At 42.0% G+C, this 26,117-nt stretch overlaps 1 protein-coding gene across 2 annotated transcripts in view; it reads right to left on the reverse strand.

Annotated features, from left to right (window-relative positions):
* ADAMTS9 (ADAM metallopeptidase with thrombospondin type 1 motif 9) overlaps nucleotides 1–24,516 on the reverse strand; it is a 202,042-nt gene extending 177,526 nt beyond the window's left edge. For both annotated transcript variants that reach the window (XM_070738165.1, XM_070738164.1), the window contains exons 1-3: nucleotides 23,893–24,516; nucleotides 22,019–22,431; nucleotides 17,801–17,963 (exon numbers count right to left, since the gene is read on the reverse strand). In XM_070738165.1, coding sequence (XP_070594266.1) covers nucleotides 17,801–17,963; nucleotides 22,019–22,431; nucleotides 23,893–24,004 — 688 coding nt within the window. In that variant the 5' untranslated portion in view covers nucleotides 24,005–24,516. The remainder of the gene's footprint in view (nucleotides 1–17,800; nucleotides 17,964–22,018; nucleotides 22,432–23,892) is intronic.
* Nucleotides 24,517–26,117: the final 1,601 nt, after the last annotated feature.

Here is a 26,117-nt window from a genome sequence, read left to right on the forward strand (position 1 = left end):
ATCTCCTATAATACTTTTGAAGCTGTTCACTCCTATGCATAGCTCTACGCATGCGTGGGTCTATCATTATTTCCTCATCCGAATCTAAGGAAGATAAGGATGATTGACTTCTTCCTGGGCTGTCTTCCAAGCCCCCCTCCTCCATCTCACCGTCACTTCCTTCTGCAGAGGACAATTCACCGTCTGACTCTGTCGGCAGCAAAACAGGCCTATGACATGTTGATGTTTACCCCGCATCCACCTCCTCAGTCCTTGGGGCAGAAGCTGGGGCAGAGCTAACCACAACACAAACTAGTGAGATTTCCAAATCTTTTCTTATTGTTTCTAATCCATGCTTTTAACAATTCAAGGAAGAAAAGTTTGCCAGGAGAAAAGCTAGTGACTGGGGAAAATAAAAAGTTCCCATTTTCAATCAGCTCTTTGAGAAGAATCATCCATTCTCCTTTATTTGTCCTCTGACACCACTTACTGTAGCAACCGTAATGTTATCATGGAAGGCAGAAGCCCAAGGCAGAGAGGCTCCATTCAGAATCAGTTCCTGAAGGGGGTTTTCCTCTATCATTCATAGATACAGGTAGTCCTCGACTTATGACCACAATTGAGCCCAAAATTTATCACAAGTTGTGAAGCAAATCACTGCAGTTTTTAAGTGAATCACATGATCGCTAATGCGGATTTGGCTTCCTCGTTGACTTGATGGAAGCCGAATGGGAAGGTTAGAAATGTTGATTACATAACCCAGAACATTGCAACTTGTAAGTTCCCAAGCACCTGAGTTTTGATCACGTTGTAACTGTGAAAACAGTCTTAAGTAATTTTTCTTGGTGCTGTTGTAACTTCCTATAGTCACTAAATGAATACAGTGGTACCTCTAGTTAAGAACTTAATTCGTTCTGTGACCAGGTTCTTAAGTAGAAACGTTCTTAAGTAGAAGCAATTTTTCCCATAGGAATCATTGTAAAAGCAAATAATGTGTGCAAACCCATTAGGAAAGAAATAAAAGCTCAGAATTTGGATGGGAGGAAGAGGAAGAAGAAGAGGAGGAGGACAGTCACTGCCGAAGGAAGAAGGTGAGGGGAGGGGAATCAAAAAAATCCAAAACTTTAATAAATAAATAAAAAAGAGGGACTCTGAGGCGGCGAGGAGGAGCATGCGCCTCCCATACACCCGGCGCGAGGCTGCCTCCCATACACTGTGCCAGAGAGAGAAACCCAGGGAGGATGGCAGGAAACTGGCCGGCCTTCGTGCCACTCTCAAATTTCCTGGGAAATTTTTCCAGGCTCGGGTTCTTAAAATGGTTCTTAAGAAGAAGAAAAAAAATCTTGAACACCCGGTTCTTATCTAGAAAAGTTCTTAAGTAATGCGTTCTTAGATAGAGGTACCACTGTAGTTGTAAATCAAAGACTACCTGTATCTTTGTAATTTTGTTTTTAAGTCTGTGATGTATAAACGATAGCATATGCTTATTATTAACCAAGTTAAGCATGTGCCAATTTAATCTTGACACAAATTGTCCAGAATCATCACATCCATATAATCAAAATGTTGTGAAAAGAATATATAAAGAAAACAGGTGATATGAGTTCCTCTTTCTTTACAGACTCCATTCCACATTATGTTATTGATTGACTGAGAGCTTATGCCACCATGAAATCCAACTCTCACTTCACTTCTGGTAGAACTAGTCCTGAAACATCCATACCAACAAAGCTGTCTATTCATTTCAGCTTATCTCCAAATGCTTCCATTATAGATAGTTTTCATTATTTCAAAGGTCCTTTTGATTACAGCTAATGAAAGCTGCTAACATTAAAGATAGTGGAAACTTATTCCATATTGCCATTACCTCACCTTGCCTCCAGCCCTTCCCAAAACTCCAGGTAGATAATACAATAATGTAATGCAGGCTACAGAAATTCGACTTTTGCTCATTCTGCTAATGTATTTCAACCCAGACTTAATGGGGTCACTTGCAGACTCCCATTTCTATTGATTAATGCACAGCTAAGCATGAGAACCAAAGACTATTCATTCCCACATGAAAGCAAAGCTGGGAGCAGCTCTCAATATTATTCCTGCAGAAACTTCCATACACTTCAACCTCTCAAAAAGCAATTTGAAATCCCTCCACAATATTCTCCATTTCTGTTAATCTTGCAATTGCTGCTTATCTTCTAGTCCAGTTGGTCAACAGGAGATGAGGAAGAAAAAAAAAAGCCCCACTAGTTTAGAAGTGACACGAAGCTGCCATTTCACACTCAAGCACAAATGAAATAAATTGGCCGTATGCAGTATCCTCTCCCTCACAATTTTCATACACTGTTATTCCTTTGTTTGTTGATTTAACAAAGATCTGGAAGCTATGTTGGGAAATTGCAAGCGAACAAGTGGATCATAAAAAATGTACAGGGAAGCATTTAAATTCTCGATTCCATTTAAAGGCTGCAATGAGTTGTGAAAGTGAAATGTAAACAGGCTAGCAATTGTGCAAATGGATGCTTTCCCCAACAATTGTCAACTAGACAACAGGCTTACTACTACTATGGTATGAAGCGGGTGGGGTGGGGAGATAGACTTCTAAGTACATAGGAGACACAATCTATGGCAAGGAGTAAGGAAAGAGTAATGGTTGGCTTGAGTTCAGGGACTGCGCACAAGAATTGTAAAATTCCTGTCTATAAAAGATTGCCTACCCTACCTTCCCCTTGGTTTGACATTCAATTTAGCTTTGCTTCTGTATTGTTTATCACAATCCTGCATGCTGTTTACCTTTTAGAAGGAAAGCAATGTGCATAAGTGAGCTGTCAGACTCTCTGTGTGTATATAGATCTAAAATAGTCAAACCACGTCTGACGCAAGTATATAAGATTTATATTTCACATCTTTAGGAGAGAGAGGGAGGGAGGGAGATCAAGTACGAGGTGATTTCTTCATGCGTTTAAGCTTCAAAGAGTTGTGGTGTGCATTGAAGCGAGGGCACAAAGGACCTCAGACAAAAGCCTTTAACACTTCCGTCACCCACACTTCACCCACCTGACCAGTTACTGTTGAAAGGGGAAGAAAGATGTTGGCGTCAGGTCCCCTGTGGGGTCTCAGAAACTGGCCCCATGCTAAGAACAACTCCCGCTACCACTGCAGGAACCAGTAATCCCCTTTTGGCTCTTCTCAAGAAAAGGGAAATCTGATCGCTTTCCTACTCACAAATGAGATGAGTAATACGGGGTCACTAGAGCTCGGGGCCTCGGGTGAACATTTCACCTCGATCAGGAATCCCTGGCCTCTGCAAAGGACCGAGGCGTGCAAGCAGCCACACCAAGCATACAGGGGCTCAGCTTTCAACCTTATGAGAAATCACCTTATCAGCCTCTGCAGAGACCAAAGCAGACGTGGCTCTCCCTAACCGCCTCGGAAGACCAGAGAAAGGTCAAAAGGAAAACGTTATTATGCAGAGGGAAAGGGAGGCCATTTGTATGACACAGGTTTGAAAAATATGAAGGTGAAACCAAGAACAAAACAAAGGAAGCCAAGCAAGGAAAGGGCAAACCCCAAGTTGAAAATCATTCAGGAAGCTGAAGAAGAAAGGACCAGGAACAGCTCGTTAAAAAGGACACCTTCTCATAGGGAGAAGGAAAGAAAGATTGTGTACTGGACCACAGGTAGGGAGAAAATAAAATGCAATAAATCTAGCAGTAGAAAATTGAAGGAAACTGCAATTGTGTGAGCCAATCCATGCTCAGTTGGAGATAAGCCTCGCTATGTACAATGCTACTTACTCCTAAGTTGTTGTATAAAGGATTCAATTCCTAGTTTTACAGGAATAAAAGTAAAATTCAATCATTTACTGGTATACAGACACAACTGAGCCCAGAATTAAATGAGTCAGTTGTTAAGAGAATTTTGCCCCATTTTATGTATTTATGTATGTATGTACATGTGTGTGTGTGTGTGTGTGTGTGTGTGTGTGTGTGTGTGTGTATGTATGTATGTATGTATGTATGTATGTATGTATGTATGTATGTATGTATGTATGTATATTTCTATGCAACCCAACTCCCTAGGGACTCAGGGAGGCTCACAACAAAAAAGAACATGAATCAGTGGAAAAACATTTCAATTTAAAATAATTGCAGCCATCTATACATTTATGGGCCGACCTCACTAGTCATCCCCCCCCCCCCCGAGGTCAATGGCCCCAGGCCTGTTGGAAAAGCCAGGTCTTTACGCCTTTCCAGAAGGCAATTAAAATGGGGGTAGTGCAGAACTCAGGAGGCAGCTGATTCCAGAGTGCTGGGGCAACCACAGAGAAGGCTCTCCCCAGCGGACCTGCCAGCCGACATTGTTTAGCTGTCGGGACCCGAAGAAGAAGAAGAAATCTTACCGGTTGATGGGAAGTATGTGGTAGAAGGTGGTCTCGAAGATACTCTGGCCCTGAGCCATGTCAACCTTTTACAACCTTGTCCCAGTTATTAAGTGAATCACAGCAGCCATTAAGTTAACAACACCACTATTAAGTGATCTGACTTCCTTACTGACTTTTGACAGACGGTCGCAAAACATTATCGTGTGACCCAGGGGTGAAATGCTCCGGGTTCGCTCGTGCCTGTCAGTCGTCGGAGAGCCGGTCACGAAGGTAGCGTGAGGCTCCGTCCACTCACCCAGACACCGCCATTTGGGTTCTTTTACCCTCTGTGCATGCACAAAGTGTTCTGTGCATACGCAGAAGGTAAAAGGGCCCCAATGGTGGCATCTGGGCAGAGCCTCCCACTGCCTTCATGATCGGCTCTCCGACGACCGACAGGCACGAGCAAACCAGGAGCATTTCACCCCTGGTATGAACCCTGAAAACTGCAACTGTCATAAATATGTACCAGTTGCAAAAGCCTCTGAATTTTGATCATGTGATCATGGGGATGCTGAAGGAGTCACAAGTGTGAACAATGCCCTTAAGTCACTTTTTTTCACTGCCGTTGTAACTTCAAACAATCTGTAAATGAACTGTTGTAAATTGAGGCAGAATCTGTAATTCTATCATCCCGCTGTACAATTTATTATCCCCCAATTTATTCATTCATTCATTCAATCAATCAATCAATCAATCAATCAATCAATTTTTATGTCCCCCTTCTCCTTAGACTCAGGGCAGCTTACAACATGTTAGCAATAGCACTTTTTAACAGAGCTATGCTATTGCCCCCACAATCCGGGTCCTCATTTTACCCACCTCGGAAGGATGGAAGGCTGAGTCAACCTTGAGCCGGTGATGAGATTTGAACCGCTGACCTTCAGATCTACAGTCAGCTTCAGTGGCCTGCAGTACAGCACTCTACCTGCTGTGCCACCCCGGCTCATAATTGTTCTTACCAACAGTCTGTGTGCATAAATTTACTGATAATAGAACTATAAAATATTATGAAGCAGAAAAAAAAGGTGTGACAACACCTCTCTTGCTTATTCATTTTTTCAACTTCTACTAGAAATACTTCTTCTTTGAGACCTTCTTCATTTAACTCCTAGGATTGGCTTACTAGATAATGTAGAAAGCCAGATTGGAATTCGGTTTGGAAAATGTAGCCCCAGTGTATCTGCATATATCAGATCATCCTTAAATCTAAGTATATTTAATTAAAAACAATATAAACATGATTTTGCCATTTTTGTATCCAGCTGTTTCACAATGCAAAGCCCTGTTGTTGTACACATTAGCACTTAGCATTTAGACTTATACTGTATACTGCTTCACAGTGCTTTATAGCCCTCTCTAAGTGGGTTTACAGAGAGTAAGCATATTGCCCCAACAATCTGGGTCCTCATTTTATTGACCTCCGAACAATGGAAGGTTGAGGAGTCAACCTTGAGCCTACTGAGATTCGATCTGCCAAAACTGCTGCCAGCCTGTGATCAGCAGAAGTAGCTTGCAATATTGCACTTTAACCACTGCACCACCGGGGCTCTTAGAAGTTACAGGATGTGGAGCATTCCTGAATATTTCCCCCACAAAAGCTCAAGGATATGATCATGTCTCAGGAAAAGGAAGTGATGCATAACCAAAAACAAATACAGTATTTAGGAGCACAATGGCTCTCATGATTAGGAGGCTGGATTGGAGGTTAGCAAGCCCATGTTCAAGACCCTGAGTGCTGACATGGAGTGGGATGAGCTACCGTCCTTTGCTCCAGCTCTAGCCAGGGACATGAAAGGAGCTCCAACCGGGTGTCCCCTGGGCTCGGGTGATGTCATTGGTTAATCCTTTCAACTTGGAAGTGCTTTCGTGCTACTGAAACAAGTGCAGCAGATAACTAAGATTCTACAGAAACAAAGATGAACACCTATATGAGCCCTTCTCTGATGACTGGGACATATTATACTACAAGCCACAAGTAAACATGCCAACATAAGCCACAACCAAACAAACCATGTTTTAACATGCTTGATTCTAGCCACCTGACCTTCTAGAGAGGTGATATATTTAAGATGTGTGGACTCAATCAACAACATTCCAATGTTCTGATACATTTATAATCTATGAATGTTGCCCACATCATTCTCTATACAACCACAGCATGCAGAAGCTAAGTCCCCAAACTGGTGAAGATAGTCTTCGACATACAACAGTGTGTGGTTGTAAGATGTGATGGTCATAAATCTAACTCAGTACTAACACATTTGGAGGTCTTGTTATTCTGAGAAGCAGTAGAATCATGACCACAGAACCCAGAAAGCCAGATATATTTATTTATTATTTATTTATTACTTAGATTTGTATGCCGCCCCTCTCCGAAGACTCTACAGGCCAACTTGACAGATAAAAAAACAAATAAATTCCATTAGTACTAATTTTGCAAATAATGAAAAAGCTCCATGGAGAAATCAGGTTTAGAGTAAAACCACGGAATTCAATGGAATCTGTTATCTATGATAACCTGACCCGTGAATTCAAAGAGTTTCCTTTAAGCGTGATTGATTGAAGTTATCTTCTGGTATATCCTGTAGGAAAAATATGTGAGGAACTATTGAACTAGACTATAAGAGGATATGAAATGAACATCCTGTGTTTCATAGTGCTATGACTTGATATCACTCTATCTCTAGCAATAAAAACTTAATTCTTGACCTTTTAACTAGTCCCACTTTCTTTATCGCTAAGCAAATCTTAATTCCTTTCTCAGTATCCTACCTCAACAACTCAGGAAAGACTCAGCTCCTAAAATCTGCTATGAGAAATTTCCTTTCATTATTAGAGTTATTTTTAAGTTCCCAATCCCCTCCTTCTCCTAGTTGTCCCCTTCACTTCCCCTCCCTACAATAACTGGAAATGTTTAGATCAGAGTTATTTGAAGCTCAGATCTGAAAGACCCACTCAACAGGGATGCTGGCATAAAGAATTACAATTGGCACAGATTTGAGCTTATGACTAGAAGGCTCCACTGGTAGCTACATTCAGTTCTGTGCTGTTGCAACCAGATCTTAACACATCAGAATTACCAGTGTGCAATATTTATTGTTGACAAGCTCCAAGGCTGCAGGCACAGTGAACTTAAAAAGAACAGAAACATCAACTGCATCTTCAGTAGTTAGCAATTCTGATTGATCTATGACGGTCAAAACAAGATTTAAATTCCAAGATCTACTATGTGCATACTTAACAACAGTAGTTCAATCACAAAAGCTATGTTTGGCAACAGCTATGTTTGGCAATGCCCAATTTCTCCAGATTGGGGTGGCAAAGGAAACTGTCTGAACTTGGCTATGATCAGAAAGCTGTGTGGGATAATTAAGGCTAAAATTAACTGTCATTTCAACTGAAGGCAAATCCCCCTGCACTTATAAGTTGCATTGTCTTATATACAGTAGTACCTCTACCTAAGAACGCCTCTACTTAAGAACTTTTCTAGATAAGAACTGGGTGTTCAAGATTTTTTTTGACTCTTAAGAACCATTTTCTACTTAAGAACCCAAGCCCGGAAAAAATTCCCAGGAAATTTGTGAGCGGCATGAAGGCCCGGCCAGTTTCCTGCCATTCTCCCTTTAATCTCGGCCATCTTGGGCTTTTCTGGGCTGCCAGAGGAGCCTTTTGGTGGTGCTTAAGGAGGCAGTCCAGAGCAAACAAAGCATTTTCCTTTCTCTGGGCACTTGGAGAGAGAATAAATCTCTGCCAGCGCCCAGAGAAAAGAAATGCTCCCTTCGCTTGGGGCAGCGACAGTCCTCCTCCTCTTCTTCCTCCTCCTCACACCCAAATTCCTAGCTTTGAACCTGGTCATGGAACGAATTAAGTTCTTAAGTAGAGGTACCACTGTATATGCTATTTAATCTTGTCAGGGTGAAATCCTGCAATCAACGGAAAGCCCTGTGACCATATGAAGATCCCACACCAGGCTATAGTACTCTGATGCATAATTGAGACACGCACATCCCTTTGATTAATATCAAACTGAAAGCAACAGATCACTCACATCCTGAGGCAAAGCACACCGTGTGTTTTTCCCATCTGTTCTATGCTCCTTTTACCCATTATCCCCCCCTCCCCGTCATAGCTGTGTGACACACCTACACTCTCTAAGGACTTGACCTGGATACAGGAAGTGTTCTATTAAGCCAAATGGGAGGCAAGAGGAAAATGGGGAGGGAGGGAGGGAGGGAGGGAGGAAGGAAGGAAGGAAGGAAGGAAGGAAGGAAAGAAGGAGTGAGTCTCTGCTCTAATGGGTGGGAATGTGACTTCGAAATAGCGCCAAAAGTTATCTACGAGTCATAGGAAATTCATCAGGTAAGATTTTCTTTCTTAGCTTAAAAGAAACGCAGATCGATATACATTATGTTCCCTTCCATTTTAAAAGTTATTATCTTTCAGTTTCCCCATACCTGATCTGACTTTGGAATCTGCATACAATACACTCTAGATCTGTCTTGAACTGAATGTTTCTCTCTTGGGTTAACCAATACAAGTAGTCCTCAACTTACAACAGTTCATTTAGTGACCGTTTGAAGTTTCCACGGCACTGAAAAAAAGTGACTTATTTATTTATTTCTTCGATTTCGACCGTTTTTCACACTTACGACCATTGCAGCAAGCCCATGGTCAGGCGATCGAAATTCCGACACTCGGCAACAGGTTCCTGTTTATGACAATTGCACTGCTCCGGGGTCATGTGATCGCCTTTTGTGACCTTCTGAGAAGCAAAGTCAATGGGGAAACCAGATTCACTTAACAACCTTGTTATTAATTGAACAGCTACTGCAAAACCCTTAACCACTCTGGCAAAAAAAAAAAAGGTTGTAAAATGGGACAAAACTGACTGAACAACTATCTCACTTAGAAGCAGAAATTTTGGGCTCAGTTAGTGTATCAAGTTAAATATGTTAAAGGGTTAAATAAGGTTCAGGAGGGAAGTGTTTTTAATAGGAAAGTGAACACAAGAATAAGGGGGCACAATCAGAGATTAGTTGGGGGGAAGATCAACATGTGAAAATATTATTTTACTGAAAAAGTAGTAGATGCTTGGAACAAACGTCCAGCAGACGTGATTGGAACAAACTTCCAGCAGACATGGTCGGTAAATCCACAGTAACTGAATTTAAACATGCCTGGGATAAACATATATACATCCTAAGATAAAATACAGGAAATAGAAACATAGAAACATAGAAGACTGACGGCAGAAAAAGACCCCATGGTCCATCTAGTCTGCCCTTTTACTATTTCCTGTATTTTATCTTACAATGGATCTATGTTTATCCCAGGCATGTTTAAATTCGGTTACTGTGGATTTACCAACCACGTCTGCTGGAAGTTTGTTCCAAGGATCTACTACTCTTTCAGTAAAATAATATTTTCTCATGTTGCCTTTGATCTTTCCCCCAACTAACTTCAGATTGTGTCCCCTTGTTCTTGTGTTCACTTTCCTGTTAAAAACACTTCCCTCCTGAACCCTATTTAACCCTTTAACATATTTAAATGTTTCGATCATGTCCCCCCTTTTCCTTCTGTCTTCCAGACTATACAGATTGAGTTCATTAAGTCTTTCCTGATACGTTTTATACTTAAGACCTTCCACCATTCTTGTAGCCCGTCTTTGGACCCGTTCAATTTTGTCAATATCTTTTTGTAGGTGAGGTCTCCAGAACTGAACACAGTACTCCAAATGTGGTCTCACCAGCGCTCTATATAAGGGGATCACAATCTCCCTCTTCCTGCTTGTTATACCTCTAGCTATGCAGCCAAGCATCCTGCTTGCCTTTCCTACCGCCCGACCACACTGCTCACCCATTTTGAGACTGTCAGAAATCACTACCCCTAAATCATTCTCTTCTGAAGTTTTTGCTATCACAGAACTGCCAATGCAATACTCAGATTTAGGATTCCTTTTCCCCAAGTGCATTATTTTACATTTGGAAACATTAAACTGCAGTTTCCATTGCTTTGACCATTTATCTAGTAACGCTAAATCATTTGCCATATTACAGACCCCTCCAGGAATATCAACCCTATTGCACACTTTAGAGTCATCAGCAAATAGGCAAACCTTCCCTACCAAACCTTCTCCTATGTCACTCACAAACATATTAAAAAGAATAGGACCCAGAACAGACCCTTGTGGCACACCGCTTGTAACCTGTCTCTGCTCAGAATACTCGCCATTAACAATAACTCTCTGATGTCTATGCTTCAGCCAGCTTGAAATCCACTGAACTATCCAGGGATTAATTCCAATCTTCACTAATTTATCTATCAGCTCTTTATGTGGAACCGTATCAAAGGCTTTGCTGAAGTCCAGATAGGCAATATCCACAGCACCACCTTGATCCAACACCTTTGTGACATAGTCAAAGAACTCAATGAGATTAGTCTGACACGATTTGCCTTCAGTAAAGCCATGCTGATTTGGGTCCAATAAGTTATTGGTTTTTAGATGCTGATTTATCCTCTTTTTGAGTAGCGTCTCCATCATTTTAACTACAACTGATGTCAAGCTAACTGGCCTGTAGTTACCAGCTTCTTCTCTACTGCCCTTCTTGTGGATAGGCACAACACTGGCCATTCTCCAATCCTCAGGAACATCTCCTGTTAACAGGGATTGGTTAAACAAATCAGTCAGGGGGGTAGCAATGACAGATCTGAGTTCTTTAAGAACTCTGGGGTGGATGCCATCTGGACCCATTGCCTTATTTATCTTTAATCTTTCAAGTTCTTCTAAGACATCGGCTTCTAAGATCACTGGAGCTGAATCCGTACAGCTGGAAGCAATGCTATATCCCTCTATAGTATTATTTTGTAAGGTGTCTTTTGAGAAAACTGAACAGAAGTAGCTATTGAAATGGTCAGCGATCTCCTTATTCCCATCAATGCATATATTATTCCCGGTACTAAGCTTTGTGATGCTGCAGTTTTTCTTCTTCCTATCACTAATATCCTATCACTAATATATAGTATAAGGGCAGACTAGATGGACCATGAGGTCTTTTTCTGCCGTCAATCTTCTATGTTTCTATGTTAAGTTGAGGTCTATCTGTATTTAGGAATGAAGTAAAGGAATGAGGAATAGAAAATAAATTAAAGCAGTGGTTCCCAACCTTTTTTTGGCCATGCCCCTACCTAAGCATCTCTAAAATCCTAAGGCCTCTGCCCCCATGACTTATAATTCTTATTATTCAAAAAGTGAACTACTCACGCAGAGGAAGCCTAAAAGACCATTAACTAGATTTAAACAAGGTTCCAATTGCCCCATTAAAAATGAAATTGCCCTCCTGTGGGGCGTGGACCCCACACTGGGAACCAGGGAATTAAAGGCAAGAGATAAGCAAAAGAAAAGGAATATAGCTGAAGCACTTCGCTATACCTCTCCTTACAATCCACCTGTGCACACACCTGTTCATTTATCACCTTTAAACTTTTCACCTTCCTTTCTGAGGATCTCAGCTTCATATAGCCCTAAATTTCCAGTCTGTCCCTTCCTCTCCATCCATTCATTGTTTCTTTGTCTTCTGGTCTTCATTCATTCTGTTTGATCAAGCCACCACAATGTTCTTCATTTGGGCTGGTTTCTCATTTGTGTAATCAATCTACATTCATTCAGCCTCCATTCCAGCAGTGAGGTTGCTTCGGTTCGGTGAACTGGTAGCAGCGGCAGCGGGAGGTTCCACCCACCCATTTCTGTGCATAGAAGCCAGGATTTATAACCCACTACTGGTCCATTTATTCCTGTCTCTCGCCCATTCCAACTGCATTCCAGTTCACTTTTATATTCCTCCTGGCATTCTCAACTATGACACATAACACAGTGAGCCAAAGCATGTTGTTATACTATATGTAGCCATTCAGCTCCTTTTGAGAAATATTCATTTTTTCACAATAGGCCACACCACATCCACCATCTTTCTACTAGCATAGGCACATCTTAGAATTTCTATATACTCACCCATAAATGTTTTAAACAATTAACAGTATCCTTAGCGTCAAGCCATTCAAGGTTCTATTTACTTCCTCTGTGCCCAACTTACATTCCGCAAAGAACCATTAATTCCACATTTGCAGAAAACATTCCATAATTCAAGGCTATTCACTTTATTATATGCTTTCTCTAAATCAACTTAAATAAACTTTCCTATGCCCATTAATTTTCAATGACCTGCGCAAGAAGAAAAGTTTGGTCTGAACATTCCCTCCTCTGCACAGAACTGCAGTACATTTCTCACTGTCCCGTCAGGTACTACTTTAATCAGAGGCTCCACCCACCCACCCACCCACCCACCCACCCGGGCACTGCCATTTGGGTTCTTTTACCATCTGTGCATGCAGAATGCTTTGTGCATGTGCAGAGGGTAAAAGAACCCAAATGGTGGCATCTGGGCATGCTCCCTTCACGACCAGCTCTCCAATGACCAACAGGCACAAGTGAACCAGAAGCATTTCACCCCTGCTCTTTTCCAGTTTAGGATTCCCAGCCCTAAGAGTTTCTACCACTATTGGAACCCCTTTGACTTTCATTTTCATCTTTGAGGCCCTGGTACTTTTCCAGCTTCTTATATTCTTTTTTCTTGAAATATTCTATCAGGTAGAGGAAATCAAGCAATTGCATAAGAAAGAAAGAAAGAAAGAAAGAAAGAAAGAAAGAAAGAAAGAAAGAAAGAAAGAAGGGACATATTATTACATGTGGTGGGAATGCTCAAAAGCACCTGAATTTTGGAATAGAATAAAAAATGGCTAGAAGAAACACTAATGGTAAAAATAGAATTAAATTAAATAATCATTTTCATCTTTGAGGCCCTGGTACTTTTCCAGCTTCTCATATTCTTTTTTTTTGATGATCTACATAATCTGCATCAGTTGCTAGATCCTTGCTACTATTGACATGGTGTTTAGTGTCTGCTCTTGTGCTTTTAGTCCAGTCCTTTCCAACTACTGGTAGGAGATGGATATATCCTCTGGGGATGAGGTGAGCCCCCACCCTTCTAATTTTCCAGAAAAATATAAAGACCGGGCTCTGCCAATTAGTGTAGATATCTAAAAATAAGATGTAATCTTTGGGGTGGCTGGCAGCCGTTTGTCAATTTTTAGCTTTTGGATTTTTTAAATCTTTCAATTACACTTTTACCTTATAACTTTGTTCTTAACTCGGTTTAATCTGTATTTTTATTAATGTGTTTATATTGTTTTATTATGTTGAAATAAACCACTTAAGTCACTTAGGTGAGATGGGCAGTATAGAAAATTAATAAACAAATAAACAAAATGTGTATGTACCATATATGTATGTTTGTATGTAAGTGTACTGTAGATGTACATGCAAATAGATTTGTACATATCCAATTTCTCCCTAGACAGTTTTAGGTGTGGGCTGCATTTTCTCTACCAACTCTGTTTGAGGAAAGAGTTTTGCTTTAGCAATTATTTCAATAGTGAAGAGCGTAGAGAGAGATCCTGGTTGGTAATGCGTGGTATTTTTGAACTTATTCAATTACAACCCGGACAAAAAATATGAATGTCCTTCTTGGCACCATACAGTTGATCTTCCAGTGGTCTGTAGTCTGCCAAGCTAGCCACACTTCAATTAAAGCACAAGGAAAGACATAAGGTGGGAGCCTCTCCAGTAATAGTATCACTTAGTGCAGTTCTGCCCTTGAGAAATTGTTGGATAGTTTCCCATCTGCTGAAATAAGCATCTATTCAATTTTCCTGCTCTTAAATGTGATGGGAAATTAGTATCTAATTCTAGAATATTTCCCTCCCTCCTATGAGGCAGGTTTCCCATCAGCTGTTATTCTATTCTATTCTACATTCCAGAGAATTAGTGTAATATCTTCCTTGCAAGACCCCTAAATAAATTATAAGGAAATGACCACATAAATTATTTTTACATTTAGGAAATATTTAAAAGCTAATAGTATCTGAGAAACCTTTTATTTCTCACCAAACTACATTCAACTCCTGGCCAAAGGATTTTAGCTGAACTATTATGAATAATTCTTTAAAGTATTTCTGCATTTGCAATGTTCTTCTTTAGTTAGAATAATAGAATAGCAGAGTTGGAAGGGATCTTGGAGATCTTCTAGTCCAACCCCCTGCTTAGACAGGAAACCCTGTACCACTTCAAACAAATAGTTATCCAACATCTTCTTAAAAACTTCCAGTTTTGGAACATTCACAACTTCTGGAGGCAAGCTGTTCCACTGACCAATTGTCCTAGCTGTCAGGAAATTTCTCTATAGTTCTAGGTTGCTTCTCTCCTTGATTAGTTTCCACCCATTGCTTCTTGTTCTATCCTCGGGTGCTTTGGAGAAGAGTTTGACTACCTCTTCTTTGTGGCAGCCCCCGACATATTGGAACACTGCTAATTAATCAACCTTTGCTGATAAGAAGCCATGTGCAAAACATAACTTGTTCAGGGGCAGCTGTAAACACGAAGTGTCTTCCTGGAAGCTTCCAAGTGACAATGGGGTTATTTCTTTGTCTCGGGTTGGCTAGCATCTGTGACTGATGAAGTCACTCTACACAAAAGGACATCAGCAAGCAAGTCACAGTGATGAAGCTGACAAAAGCCACTGCTCCTCCCCACTGCCCCGTGCTTTTGGAGCAAGCCACTCTCTGACAGAAAGGTCAAAGAAGAGGATCTCATGGTCTGTATGTATTGTGCCTCCCAGATATCTTTTAAGGCCAGCAGTTAACAGCACAGCGGTCTCTGCTCTGATGATGACTGAGAAACTGAATAATGAAACCTGGTTCTTTTGATGTACTCCAAGTAAATATTCTATCAGGTAGAGGAAATCAAGCAATTGCATAAGAAAGAAAGAAAGAAAGAAAGAAAGAAAGAAAGAAAGAAAGAAAGAAAGAAAGAAAGAAAGAAAGAAAGAAAGAAAAAGGGACATATTATCACATGTGGTGGGAATGCTCAAAAGCACCTGAATTTTGGAATAAAATAAAATAATAATAATAATAATACTACTACTACTACTACTAATAATAATAAATTTATTGTCATTGTCAAGCAACGAATTGTCATTGGCAACGAAAGTCGTGTGACATCCAGAGACCAGTCCCACCATACATAAAATCAGAATAGGTAAATTTAAAAATAGAATAAAAAATAGAATAAAAAATAGAATAAAATGTCCCACCCACTACAAAATTCCCCACCCTGAACCACTCATTGGCTAGAAGAAATGCTAATTAAATTAAAACCCGAACTCTTCTTATTAGGCATAACTATGGATAAATATGAGAAAGGAACAATAGATCTGATGTTACACATACTGCCACTAGAATAGCCTTCGCACAAAAATGGAAAAACAATGAAATCCCCACAGAAGAAGAGACATCATGCAAAACATTATCTTGTGCGGAAATGTGCGGACTTACAATGGAGCTAGAAGACAAAAACGAATCAGAATATTTTGAAATCTGGGACAAATTATGACACCGGTGGGAGTTTGGGAGGAATGTTGGGATTATAATATAGCGACAAATTAGAAAAGTATAGATTTTCATATTATTAAAGAAGAAAAATGTAATTAATACCATAGAAAAAGTGGAGATACATATATAGATAAAGAACCTATAACTAGAAATAGAAATAAGTTGATAAAAATATGTAAACTGAAATATCACATCTGTCCATGTATTTTTGTTTTTGTTTGTTTGTTTGTTTTTTAAAATGTATTGTAAATTAAAAAATGTTATTAAAAAAGAAAGAAATATGGCCCTAATCTTCCTCTCTCTCTCTCTTCTCAAAGTGACAAGGAAAGACTTGAAGGTGGGGAGGGGGGAGAAGAAAGAGAAGAAAAATGTCCAAACAGTTTGCCGGGATCCTTCCAACTACCTTTGCTTTGTTGAGGTCTGGGATCTGTTGCTTGAATCTTCCAAGGATTGCTGATGAATTGTGCCAGATTCCATGTTTCTTTCCAACTGTTCTGAATCTCCTGTATCTGATCTCAAAGAAGGGAGCAGATTCAGCTGGAAGAGAGAAACCAGAATGGCATAGTCCAGCAGCAACCCTTGGAAAGAACAATCAAAGCCTTGTGAGAGGTATCATTCTCTCTCCTGTATGCTCTTCCATGATCTAATAGGATGAAATTGTTACATTTCTGCCCGTTGGCTCCTGGTTGCATTCATACTTCTATTCATCCCTTCCCATTATGCAACTGGAGCGCTCCTTCTTGGGAAAGGCTGATTAGGCGTTATTTGTTATCTTTTACAGCTCCGATACCTATGCCTGCTCAATCCTTCAGACTGGATTTGACAGACGTCCTTCAAAAGGTGCAGTAATGCAGACGCCATCCAGTCTGTGACTCATTAAAGGAGTCATATCCACTTCCAGAAGCGGCACGAGACAACCAAGCCTCCTTCAATGAATCACAGGCAGGTGTTGTGCTCCTGTCCCAAAGCACCTCTTCCAAATTAAAGCCTGTTGCAAATCTCCCATCATTCTTCTATATATACACTGCTCAAAAAAATAATAAAATAAAGGGAACACTTAAACAACATAATATAACTCCAAGTAGATCAAACTTCTGTGAAATCAAACCATCCACTTGGGAAGCAACACTGGTTTACAATCAATTTCACACGCTGTTGTGCATATTCAACTTTGTACAGAATGAAGTATTCAATCATTCATTCATATCTAGGATGTGTTATTTGAGTGTTCCCTTCATTTTTTTTTGAGCAGTATATATTTTTTCATATAAGGAGACTAAGGGCTCATTTCCAGATTCAGTCATAATGAAATATAGGTAGTCCTTGACTTGCAACCATTCATTTAGTGACCACTCGAAGTTGCAACAACTGAAAAAAGTGACTTTTTCACACTTACGACCATTGCAACACCCCCATGATCACATGATCAGCAACTGGCTCATATTTATGACTGCTGTAGTGACCTGGGGTCATGTGATCATCTTTTGTGATAAGCAAAGTCAACGGGGAAGCCAGATTCACTTAACAACTGTGTTACTAACTTAACAACTACAGTGATCCATTTAATAATGAATGGTAATAAAATGGGACAAAACTCACTTAACTGTCTCACTTAGCAACATAAATGCTGGACTCATTTGTGGATGTAAATTGAGGACTACCTATAAAAATAATGTAAGCACATATAATGAGAGATGAAAGTGGTTGAGCTTCCCTCCAGGAGACCTCTACTCAGTACTGGCAATCATTTCTGGTTGACTATTTTTAGAGTAAAGAAACATCTCATAAAATCAGTTCTTCATATTGGATTGTAGTTCTCGTGAACAGAGTCGTATGGTTACAAAGCTATTTTACCAGTTCAGACCTAAGGCCTGAGAAAATATTAAGGGGGAGTACCTGAAATGTCACAGGTCTGCTTGTTCCTTGGTGAGAATGTGGGTGATACACTGTGTCGGTAGACAATATGTGGCTTTTTCTGCTCTTCTTCAAACTCTTGTTGATCAGGTGATATGAGCGGCTCCACAAAGTATTCTCCATCGTCAGACCTAAATGTACCTAACTGAGAAGGAATGAGAGACACATCATATAACTTTCAATGGAGCTGTGCTTAAAAAAAAAGCCACCAAAGTTTAATAGAGATTTATAAACCTTCTGCTGAGAACTGAGAACTCCCCCCCTCATTTTGCTTTACATGTTTTATCATTCCTAAGCTTCCTGCATGTCAGCCCTTTTGGGGCCGAAGTTAAAGGCTACGCTTCCTCCCCTCTCCAAGAAAAGGGATGAAGCCACAAAATTACTTTTACTTCCTCATGAAAATTAAATCAAGTACATTCAAGTTGATATAATTGCTCCATACATGTAATGATTTCCCCCTTGGATGAAAACAAAATTTGATAGCTACTATTAGGTAGGCTCTCACACTTGCCTAACTAAGTAGAAAACATGTCTAGCTGTGGTTTCTTGAACAGACACTCAGCTGCCCACCTGAGTTGACCTTTATTTAAAACAGGTCACAGTGCTTCATCACCTTGGTCACCAATGGTTGGTCATGTGCAGGTTGGGTTAGTACTTGCCCTGGAGACTTCCAGAGAACTATAATATTAGCCTGGGAAGTTGAAGATCTCAACTGGAAGAATGCAATGACAAACCACTTTGGTACTGCTGGAAAGTTAACTCAATGGCTCTGTCCGTGAAGTCATCAGCAACCAAGTACAATTTGAAGGAGACACACTGTTTTTTAATGCCAGCTTGCCCAGAAATAAGGCCTTCCAGTCACTGCCACAATCCCTCTGAATGGGACAACCAGCCACAGCCAAGTCACATTGGCCAACTCACCATGGCCAACTCACCACAGCCAACTCACCGCGGCCAACTCACCATGACCTACCCATTGCAGCCAACTCACCATGGCTAACTCAAAGTGGCCAATTCACCACAACAAACTCACCGCAGCCAATTCACCATGACCAACTCACCATGGCCAACTCACCATAGCCAATTCACCACAGCCAACTCACCATGGCCAAATCACCATGGTCAATTCACCATGGCCAACTCACCATGGCCATCTCACCACGGCCAATTCACCATGGCTAACTCAATGTGACCAATTCACCACAATGAACTCACTGCGGCCAATTCACCACAATGAACTCACTGCAGCCAATTCACCATGGTCAACTCACCACAGCCAACTCACTGCAGCTAACTCACCATGGCCAACTCACTGCAGCCAACATACTGCAGCCAACTCATCATGGCCAACTCACCATGGCTAATTCACTGGAGCCAACTCACCATGGCCAACTGACTACAGCCAACTCACCACAACCAAATAATCATGGCCAACTCATCACGGCCAATTCACCATGGCCAACTCACTAATTCACTGCAGGATAAATCATTGTCACCAAGTGACAACTCACTGCAGAACAATTCAACCTTTCAATTTAATTATTTGAAGTCATTATTACTGTAATTTTTGTCATTCACATTTCATTTTGTCCCTCGTTTGGCATCCTTTCTTTAATGATTGCATTCCACTATTTATTTGATATTATTGTAACTCATATCCTACGGAGAGTTGGCCCACGGCGAGTTGGCCCTGTAGAGTTATCCCATAGTGAACTATCTGTGGCATATTGACTTCAGTAAGTTGGGTGCAGCAAGTTGTTGTAGACCCACAATACCCTGGTTGGCATAATTTACATTCTTCCAGTTGAGATCTTCAACTTTTAGATAGTATACTACAGCTGTGTTTTACGTAGTGTGTATCTGTCATTATTAAAAATTAATAAAAATTTTACTCTACATAACTATACAGTACTTCCCTATAGTATACCATAGGGGAGTCAAACCTGGTCACATCACAGGCTGTATTGTGACTTTTTTTTTTGCCTTTTCAGGCCATATCCCACCCACGGGCTACCAGTTTGACAGGCCTGGTATACTAGATGAACAGAGTCAGAAAATTGATGCACTTATCTTTTTAAATTTGGGGAGCCTTACTATGCCACAGTACGCAACAACAACAACAACAACAACAACAAACTCCAACAACCAAAAGGGACATTTCCCAGGAAGTATGTGTTTAGTCAGCCAGCCTTTTTGTCAACCTGCCTCCCAAATTAGTTGCCCATCCAATTTCTTGGAAAGGAGTTTTGGTCTAGTGGTTAAAGCACCAGGTGGGAAGCCAGGAGACTATGAGTTCTAGTTCTGACTTTATGGATAGCTCTCTTCTTCCAAGAGTTTCCTTGATAAAATATGAGAAGTCTCCTTCTACTCTAATAAAAAAATTGAAAAGATGCATTGGGTTTTTCTGCTGCAAAATTCAGAAACACTGCTCTAAACATCTTATAAATGCAAGAGGGCACTGCCAGCCATACTTTACACACTAAAAGCAGATGCTATACAGCAGTGTCTTACCTCCCCCACATTCCAGGGGCTATTTCCAAGTTTGGGGGAGGTCTCCTCTTGCCATAATTCATTTTGGACCTGTCTCTGGACAGCCTTCTCTTCTTTCCACCTTAAGTCTCCATTAAAGAGCCTGGCCTCCCTGAAATCAAATGCCAAATCTTGCAGTTCCTTATCTGCCAGGAAGTGGGTGTGAACTGTTTTTCCTCTTCAGCTTCAACCCTGCTTGCAATCCTTGCCCGGAGGGCTGGAAAAACACACTCCCACCAGCTCTGCTGGTTCCCTTGGGAGAGATTGTCCCTCCTCCTTCTCCTCCGCCCCACCCACCAAACATCAGAACATCCACAATAACAACAACAAGCCCAGAAAGTGGCCACCACGGTACAAACTGGAAGACGTCAAGATGGTTTGGAGGGGGATGGTGGAGAATGGGGGCTTCCTGTTTGATGTAGGGCAAGTGGACCGTTCGGCCTGGATGGTAAGTATAACTAAACTCAGCTGCTTCCATCCTTTTTTTAGAATACCGAAGAAGGAAAGAAGAGTCTAGCTCCCCCACCCCTCACCCCAATTGTCTTTGCAGAACAGATCTTGAAAATCTATTAGTGGAAACCCAACCCCTTCACCTCAGAGCAGATAGCTACCAAACTATGACTCCCCCTACCTCCACAACAAAACTTCAAGCTGCTAAGAGCATAAGTTTTCAAGCGGAACGGGAGTAAAATTGAATTACTGATTTGGTGCTTTGAAAGCCTCTCCTTTACTCTCCCCCTCAACTGCTTCACTTCTAAACCGTTCCAAGGGTGGTGGGAATGTCTCCTCTCAGTCCAAAACGCATCCATGCTGACAATTCCTTGCCCTTTTTTCAAATCCCAGTCCATTAAACGGGAGCGAATGGCTTTTAGAATTGGCACTCAAGTCTGCCTGGAGTAAACTTTCGTCCCTAGGGGGAGTACGGGAGAAGGAATCAATTACGCAGTTTCTGTTTGCCTCCCTAAAGCTTAAATGTCTCCCGGGCCTCCAAGTGCCACTCTTGTTTGCGGTTCAGACTCAAATGCTCCTCACCAACCCACTCAGTGGCCCCTTCTTCCCAAAAGCCACCTGAGGTAAACCCCACCTACTTGCTTTCACTCCCCTGGCAAATATCAGAGTCTCCAGGGACACAGCTGTTGCCAGGTGCACAAAAGAAGGCTCCCAAACTACCTGTCTGGGATGACCCTTAAGAGAGAAAGTATAGAAATGGTTCACGACTTCTGCATGTTGCTGGCACCTCCTAGGACTTTCCTCCCGGCTTCTCCCCTTCCCATCAATCAAACTGAGAGCTCCTTAAAAGCAAAGCCTTTGATTCTTGAACTCTTGCCATAGACTCCAATAATGATTTCTTAAGTTTCCTGTTATTTATAATCTAAAAGAAAGAAAGTGGCTACGCAGGGGGCAAGGAACTGGGAAAAGAAAGGCACCCTGTTGTAGTGTTGATCAGCACAACTTTGAAGAAAGTTTTGCTGTGCTTTTAAGCTTTGTTGCAATCAAAAACCAAGAAAACCATGGAGAAGACAAAAAGAAAAGAGGTTTTAAAACACAGAACATGCTTCCCACTCTCCTAGCAAGATCCAAAGCTGGGAATTGAGGTCTTTTCTTACGAAGCTGTTGATTTGCATCCTGTAAGCAAAACCCTGGATTCAGCAAGAGGATTTATACACTTACCATCCCAGAACACAGGCTGATGACTGCTGTATGTTGGGGCTCCGTGTTGACATGTCCTTTATAGAAACAGTGCTTAATATCACTTTCCTCCTCGGTGTAAAAGTTTGTTTGGTTAACCTCGGGTTGTCCAAGGAAGCTGACCGTGAAAAGAGGGGCGATAAATCCCGAATGGGCTGTAAGGTTGAAAACGAAGTGCTGCCCAAAGGCTTGCAGTCTGTAATGCACTTGGGTGGTACTGAAAGAAGAGGAGTCAATGGGAGAAGAGGGAGCATCCAGGATCGAGGGCTCAGCTTTGGAACGAAGGCTTCGTTTCTTTCTCTGAAAGTGCACCTTGGTAGGCAACGGTTCTCCAAGCTCATTCACACGGGTCGGGATCACAATCTCGTACTCTCTCAGCGTCCCCAGCAGTTTGGCTGTGAAAAGTTGACATAGGTGCCCATGAATGGATACCGGGAGGTGGGGTGGGTGGGTGTGCACGCGCATGCGCAAACTATGAAACAATACTTTTTTTTTTTTTTACAATGCTGGTCCAACAGGGAGATTCATTTCACCAGTCACGAAGGAACAGTCTTGTTGGAACCGATTAGAAAAGCCCTTCTAAAACTTTTTATCGTCCAAAATCAAACACTTTCCTTTGGCACCCGACTCAGTTCTGCAACATTCCCAAACTTGACCTGTCTGTATAGCACAGTGTTTCCCAACCTTGGCAACTTGAAGATATTTGGACTTCAACTCCCAGAATTCCCCAGCCAGCGAATGCTGGCTGTGAAATTCTGGAAATTGAAGTCCAGATATCTTCAAGTTGCCAAGGTTGGGAAACACTGGCATAGGTGAAAAGCTGGCAAACTTGGAAAGTGGCAGGCAAGGATGCTGAATGCATTTTTTTTTAGCCTTTTATGTAACCAAGCTAAACACTGCGAACTGCACCCACACAATCAGCAGCATAAAAAAGAAACTGTTAGGACCTGCAAACCCCAAAACAGCCCCCTTCGGCATTTATAGGTGTGGATTCAATGCTCGTCCACTATTAATATACCCCAGAGTCTCATTATATAGGAAATAAGTTTTAAAAAAAAATAAATTAAAAATTAAAAAGCTTTGCAAGACGCTTCTCATACTTGACTCAGCCTTCCATCCTTCCTAGGTCAGTAAAATCAGGACCCAAATTGTTGGGGGCAATATGCTGACATATAGACACCACTTAGAAAGGGCTGTAAATCTAACTGATATTGATTGATTGATTGATTGATTGATTCATTTATTTGATTTATATGCCTATACTCTCAAGAGAATACTGTCACGAAGAAAAGTTTTAAACTGTGCCCTTTGGCAATATTTTTTTTTAATTTTTTTAAAAAACCCTTATTAGCTTTTAATGCAAAAGGACAACATGTCAAGAGAGAGAGAGAGAGAGAGAGAGAAACAGATATGCTTGCAGTTATGCATGGTGAACGGGTGGGTTGGGGTTTCTCTCTCTCTCTTCCCTTTCAGGGTGGCAAGAAGACAAACTCGGGTGACTCTCCTCGCCTGGATCGGTGCTTTCTAGGACATGCCCGAAAAAAGAGCCACCGTGAATAAAATTAGCATACAATTTGTTAAGGCGGAGCTGCCGGGCGACGGCAGAGAGAACTCCAACGGGCTTCAAACGCCGCTTTCTGAGCTTTTGCCGTCTCTCTCTCTTTCTCTCTTTTTTTAATACTCCCCTGCGGCAGCCTTAGAAGATGGGAAGGGGGGGAGAGAAAGGGGAGGGGGGGAAGGCAAAACACAACCTGACCTCACACTAAGTAACGCCAAAGTCGCCGGCTCCCTTTCTTGGCGGCTGCGGCTGCTCTTTGCAAACTTCTCTCGCAAAGTCGTGGCCAAAAGCATCTTACCTTGTCGGAGATGCCTCCCTTGCTTTCTGGCCGCTGCCGCCGCGCCGGCTCTATTCAAGAAGTCTTGCAGGAGTAGCGTGCTTAATCCTACCGCCCATAACACCAGCTGCATGGTGGTTTGTGCCGCTCCGTTTGCAGCGGGCGAGCTTTCCAACACCCCCCCACTCCCTTGGCACCCCCGCCCCAAAAGTCCTGGCTCGGGGAGGGTGGGGGGGCGGCGGTGGAGGAGGAGGAGGAGAGGGGAGGAGAGGTGGTTTTATTGTCAGAATTCCCGAGGTTTTTTTCTCCTCACCTCCTCCTCCCCCCCGCGCCGCCTTCCCCGACTTCACTTTTTAGTCAACTTTTGAGGAGGGCGCTCCCTCATCTAATTGGGGTTGTTCTCGGGATTCGGCTGTGGCGAGAACTGTCCGCCCTGGAGCCAGTCGAGCGAGAGGAGAAAAAGGAGCCGAGCCCGGGAGAGGATAAACACCAGCATCGTGCTTTTTTGAGCGAGGGGGGGGAAAGTCTGGGGTTGGAGAGGGGAGAGAGAGAGAGAGAGGAAAGGGGAAAAAAAGAAAAAAAATCCAGCCCCGCTAAGCCGCGGCTCCCCTTCTTCGCCCTCCGCCTCCTCCCCCCCGTTTCTCCGCCGCACTTCAGGGTCCTTGGAAAGTCTTAGGATTCCCGAGGAGGCGGGACGCCAGAGTTCCCGCCTCCCGGGAAGGAGGGGACGAAAGGCGGGAGAAGGTGGTGGGGAAGGCGAAGCGCTCCTTGGCCTCTTTGCTCGGCCCTGAGAGGGTTGGGGGGCGGGGGGCCTGCTTTTGATGGCGCGGAGGCCGCGGCGGGTTTTTTTGCGGTGTGGGGGGGGGGGGGGCCTTGAGAAGTTCACGCTCTGCCCTTCGGTGGCGGGGAGGCCGAGGCCGACTTCTCCTCCTTCAAACCTTTCTCCTTTTTCCACAGAACGTCTAATCCCCTCCCCTCAAAAAGGAGTCGTACCGGCGCCCCGCCCCCCCCCCCCGCTTCGCTTTTTCCCGTTAGGATTTTTGCCCTCCGAAACTCTCCTGGTTTGTGCCTTGAGGTTTAGGCGCAGACCGGCCAAGCTTGCCTCAATTTGTCTTCCCCGTTTAATTAAAAATTAACCCGGGACCTTCGAGCATCTTAGTAATATTTTCTGGAAAATGCAGAATTAGTGTCAGCGTTAGCATTTAGATTTATATACCGCTTTACAGCCCCGTATAGTCCCCCCTCAGAGACATAAAAAAGAAAACGGGGTGGGGGGTGTTAAAAACAACAACCCACCACCCTGCGGGTGCTTTTCTTAAGAAACAATTTAATACACTCCCCCCTTTGAAGTTTAACTTGTATTGTTTTAGCGTTCTTTTAATAGGGTAATTTAAACCTGGGTATGTCCCCTCCCCAGGTTTATATTTAGGCATGAACTATTAGGGGGAAAATAAGTAACTTTTACTGATGCTACCTTTTTAAAAAAAATTGTATGTTGTACTTGGATGTAGGCTTCATTGAATTCAGTGTCCTCTTTTCGGGGGGGGGGGGGTGTTGGGCTGATCGTATAGCATGCCACAATCAGTGCAATTGAATATATTGGGCAACAGAGTTGTCTACAAAAATAATTGGGAATCTAATTCTAGCCACATCAGAAATAGTATTCTCTTTGCCTCTCCTATACACACATTGATCTCTAAACCAAGGTTATACAGATGCAAAGATAGAATAGAACAGAATAGAATATAGAATAGAATAGAATAGTATTTTATTAGCCGAGTGTAGTTGGATACACAAAGAATTTGTCTTGGTGCACATGTTCTCAGTTTACATAAAAGAAAAGATAGGTTCATCAAGAATCATAAGGTACAACACCTAATGATAGTCCATGTAAAAATAAGCAATCAAATCATATTAGGAACCAGTCAATATAAATTGTAAGGATACAAGCAACAAAGTTACAGTCAGTCATTTGTAGGTGGAGATGGTGATGGGAATGATGAAAAGATTAATAATAGTGCAGATTAATTTTTCTAGATAACTGATATCTTCCTGTAGACAAAAAAGTGTACTTCACTGCTTGAAATGTGAGGTAGTTGCGTATAAAGTTGGAGGCCAGCATCAGCAATACAAGGTAGTTACTCAGAGAACATAAGAATGGCAGTATCCCACCTTCTAATAAATTATAATAAAGCCAGGATGAGAATAGCTTATATCTTCATCTGTACTATTAAAAAAAGCCTTTA

This window comes from Erythrolamprus reginae, chromosome 2 (assembly GCF_031021105.1).
Source record: "Erythrolamprus reginae isolate rEryReg1 chromosome 2, rEryReg1.hap1, whole genome shotgun sequence".
Taxonomy (NCBI): Eukaryota; Metazoa; Chordata; class Lepidosauria; order Squamata; family Dipsadidae; genus Erythrolamprus; species Erythrolamprus reginae.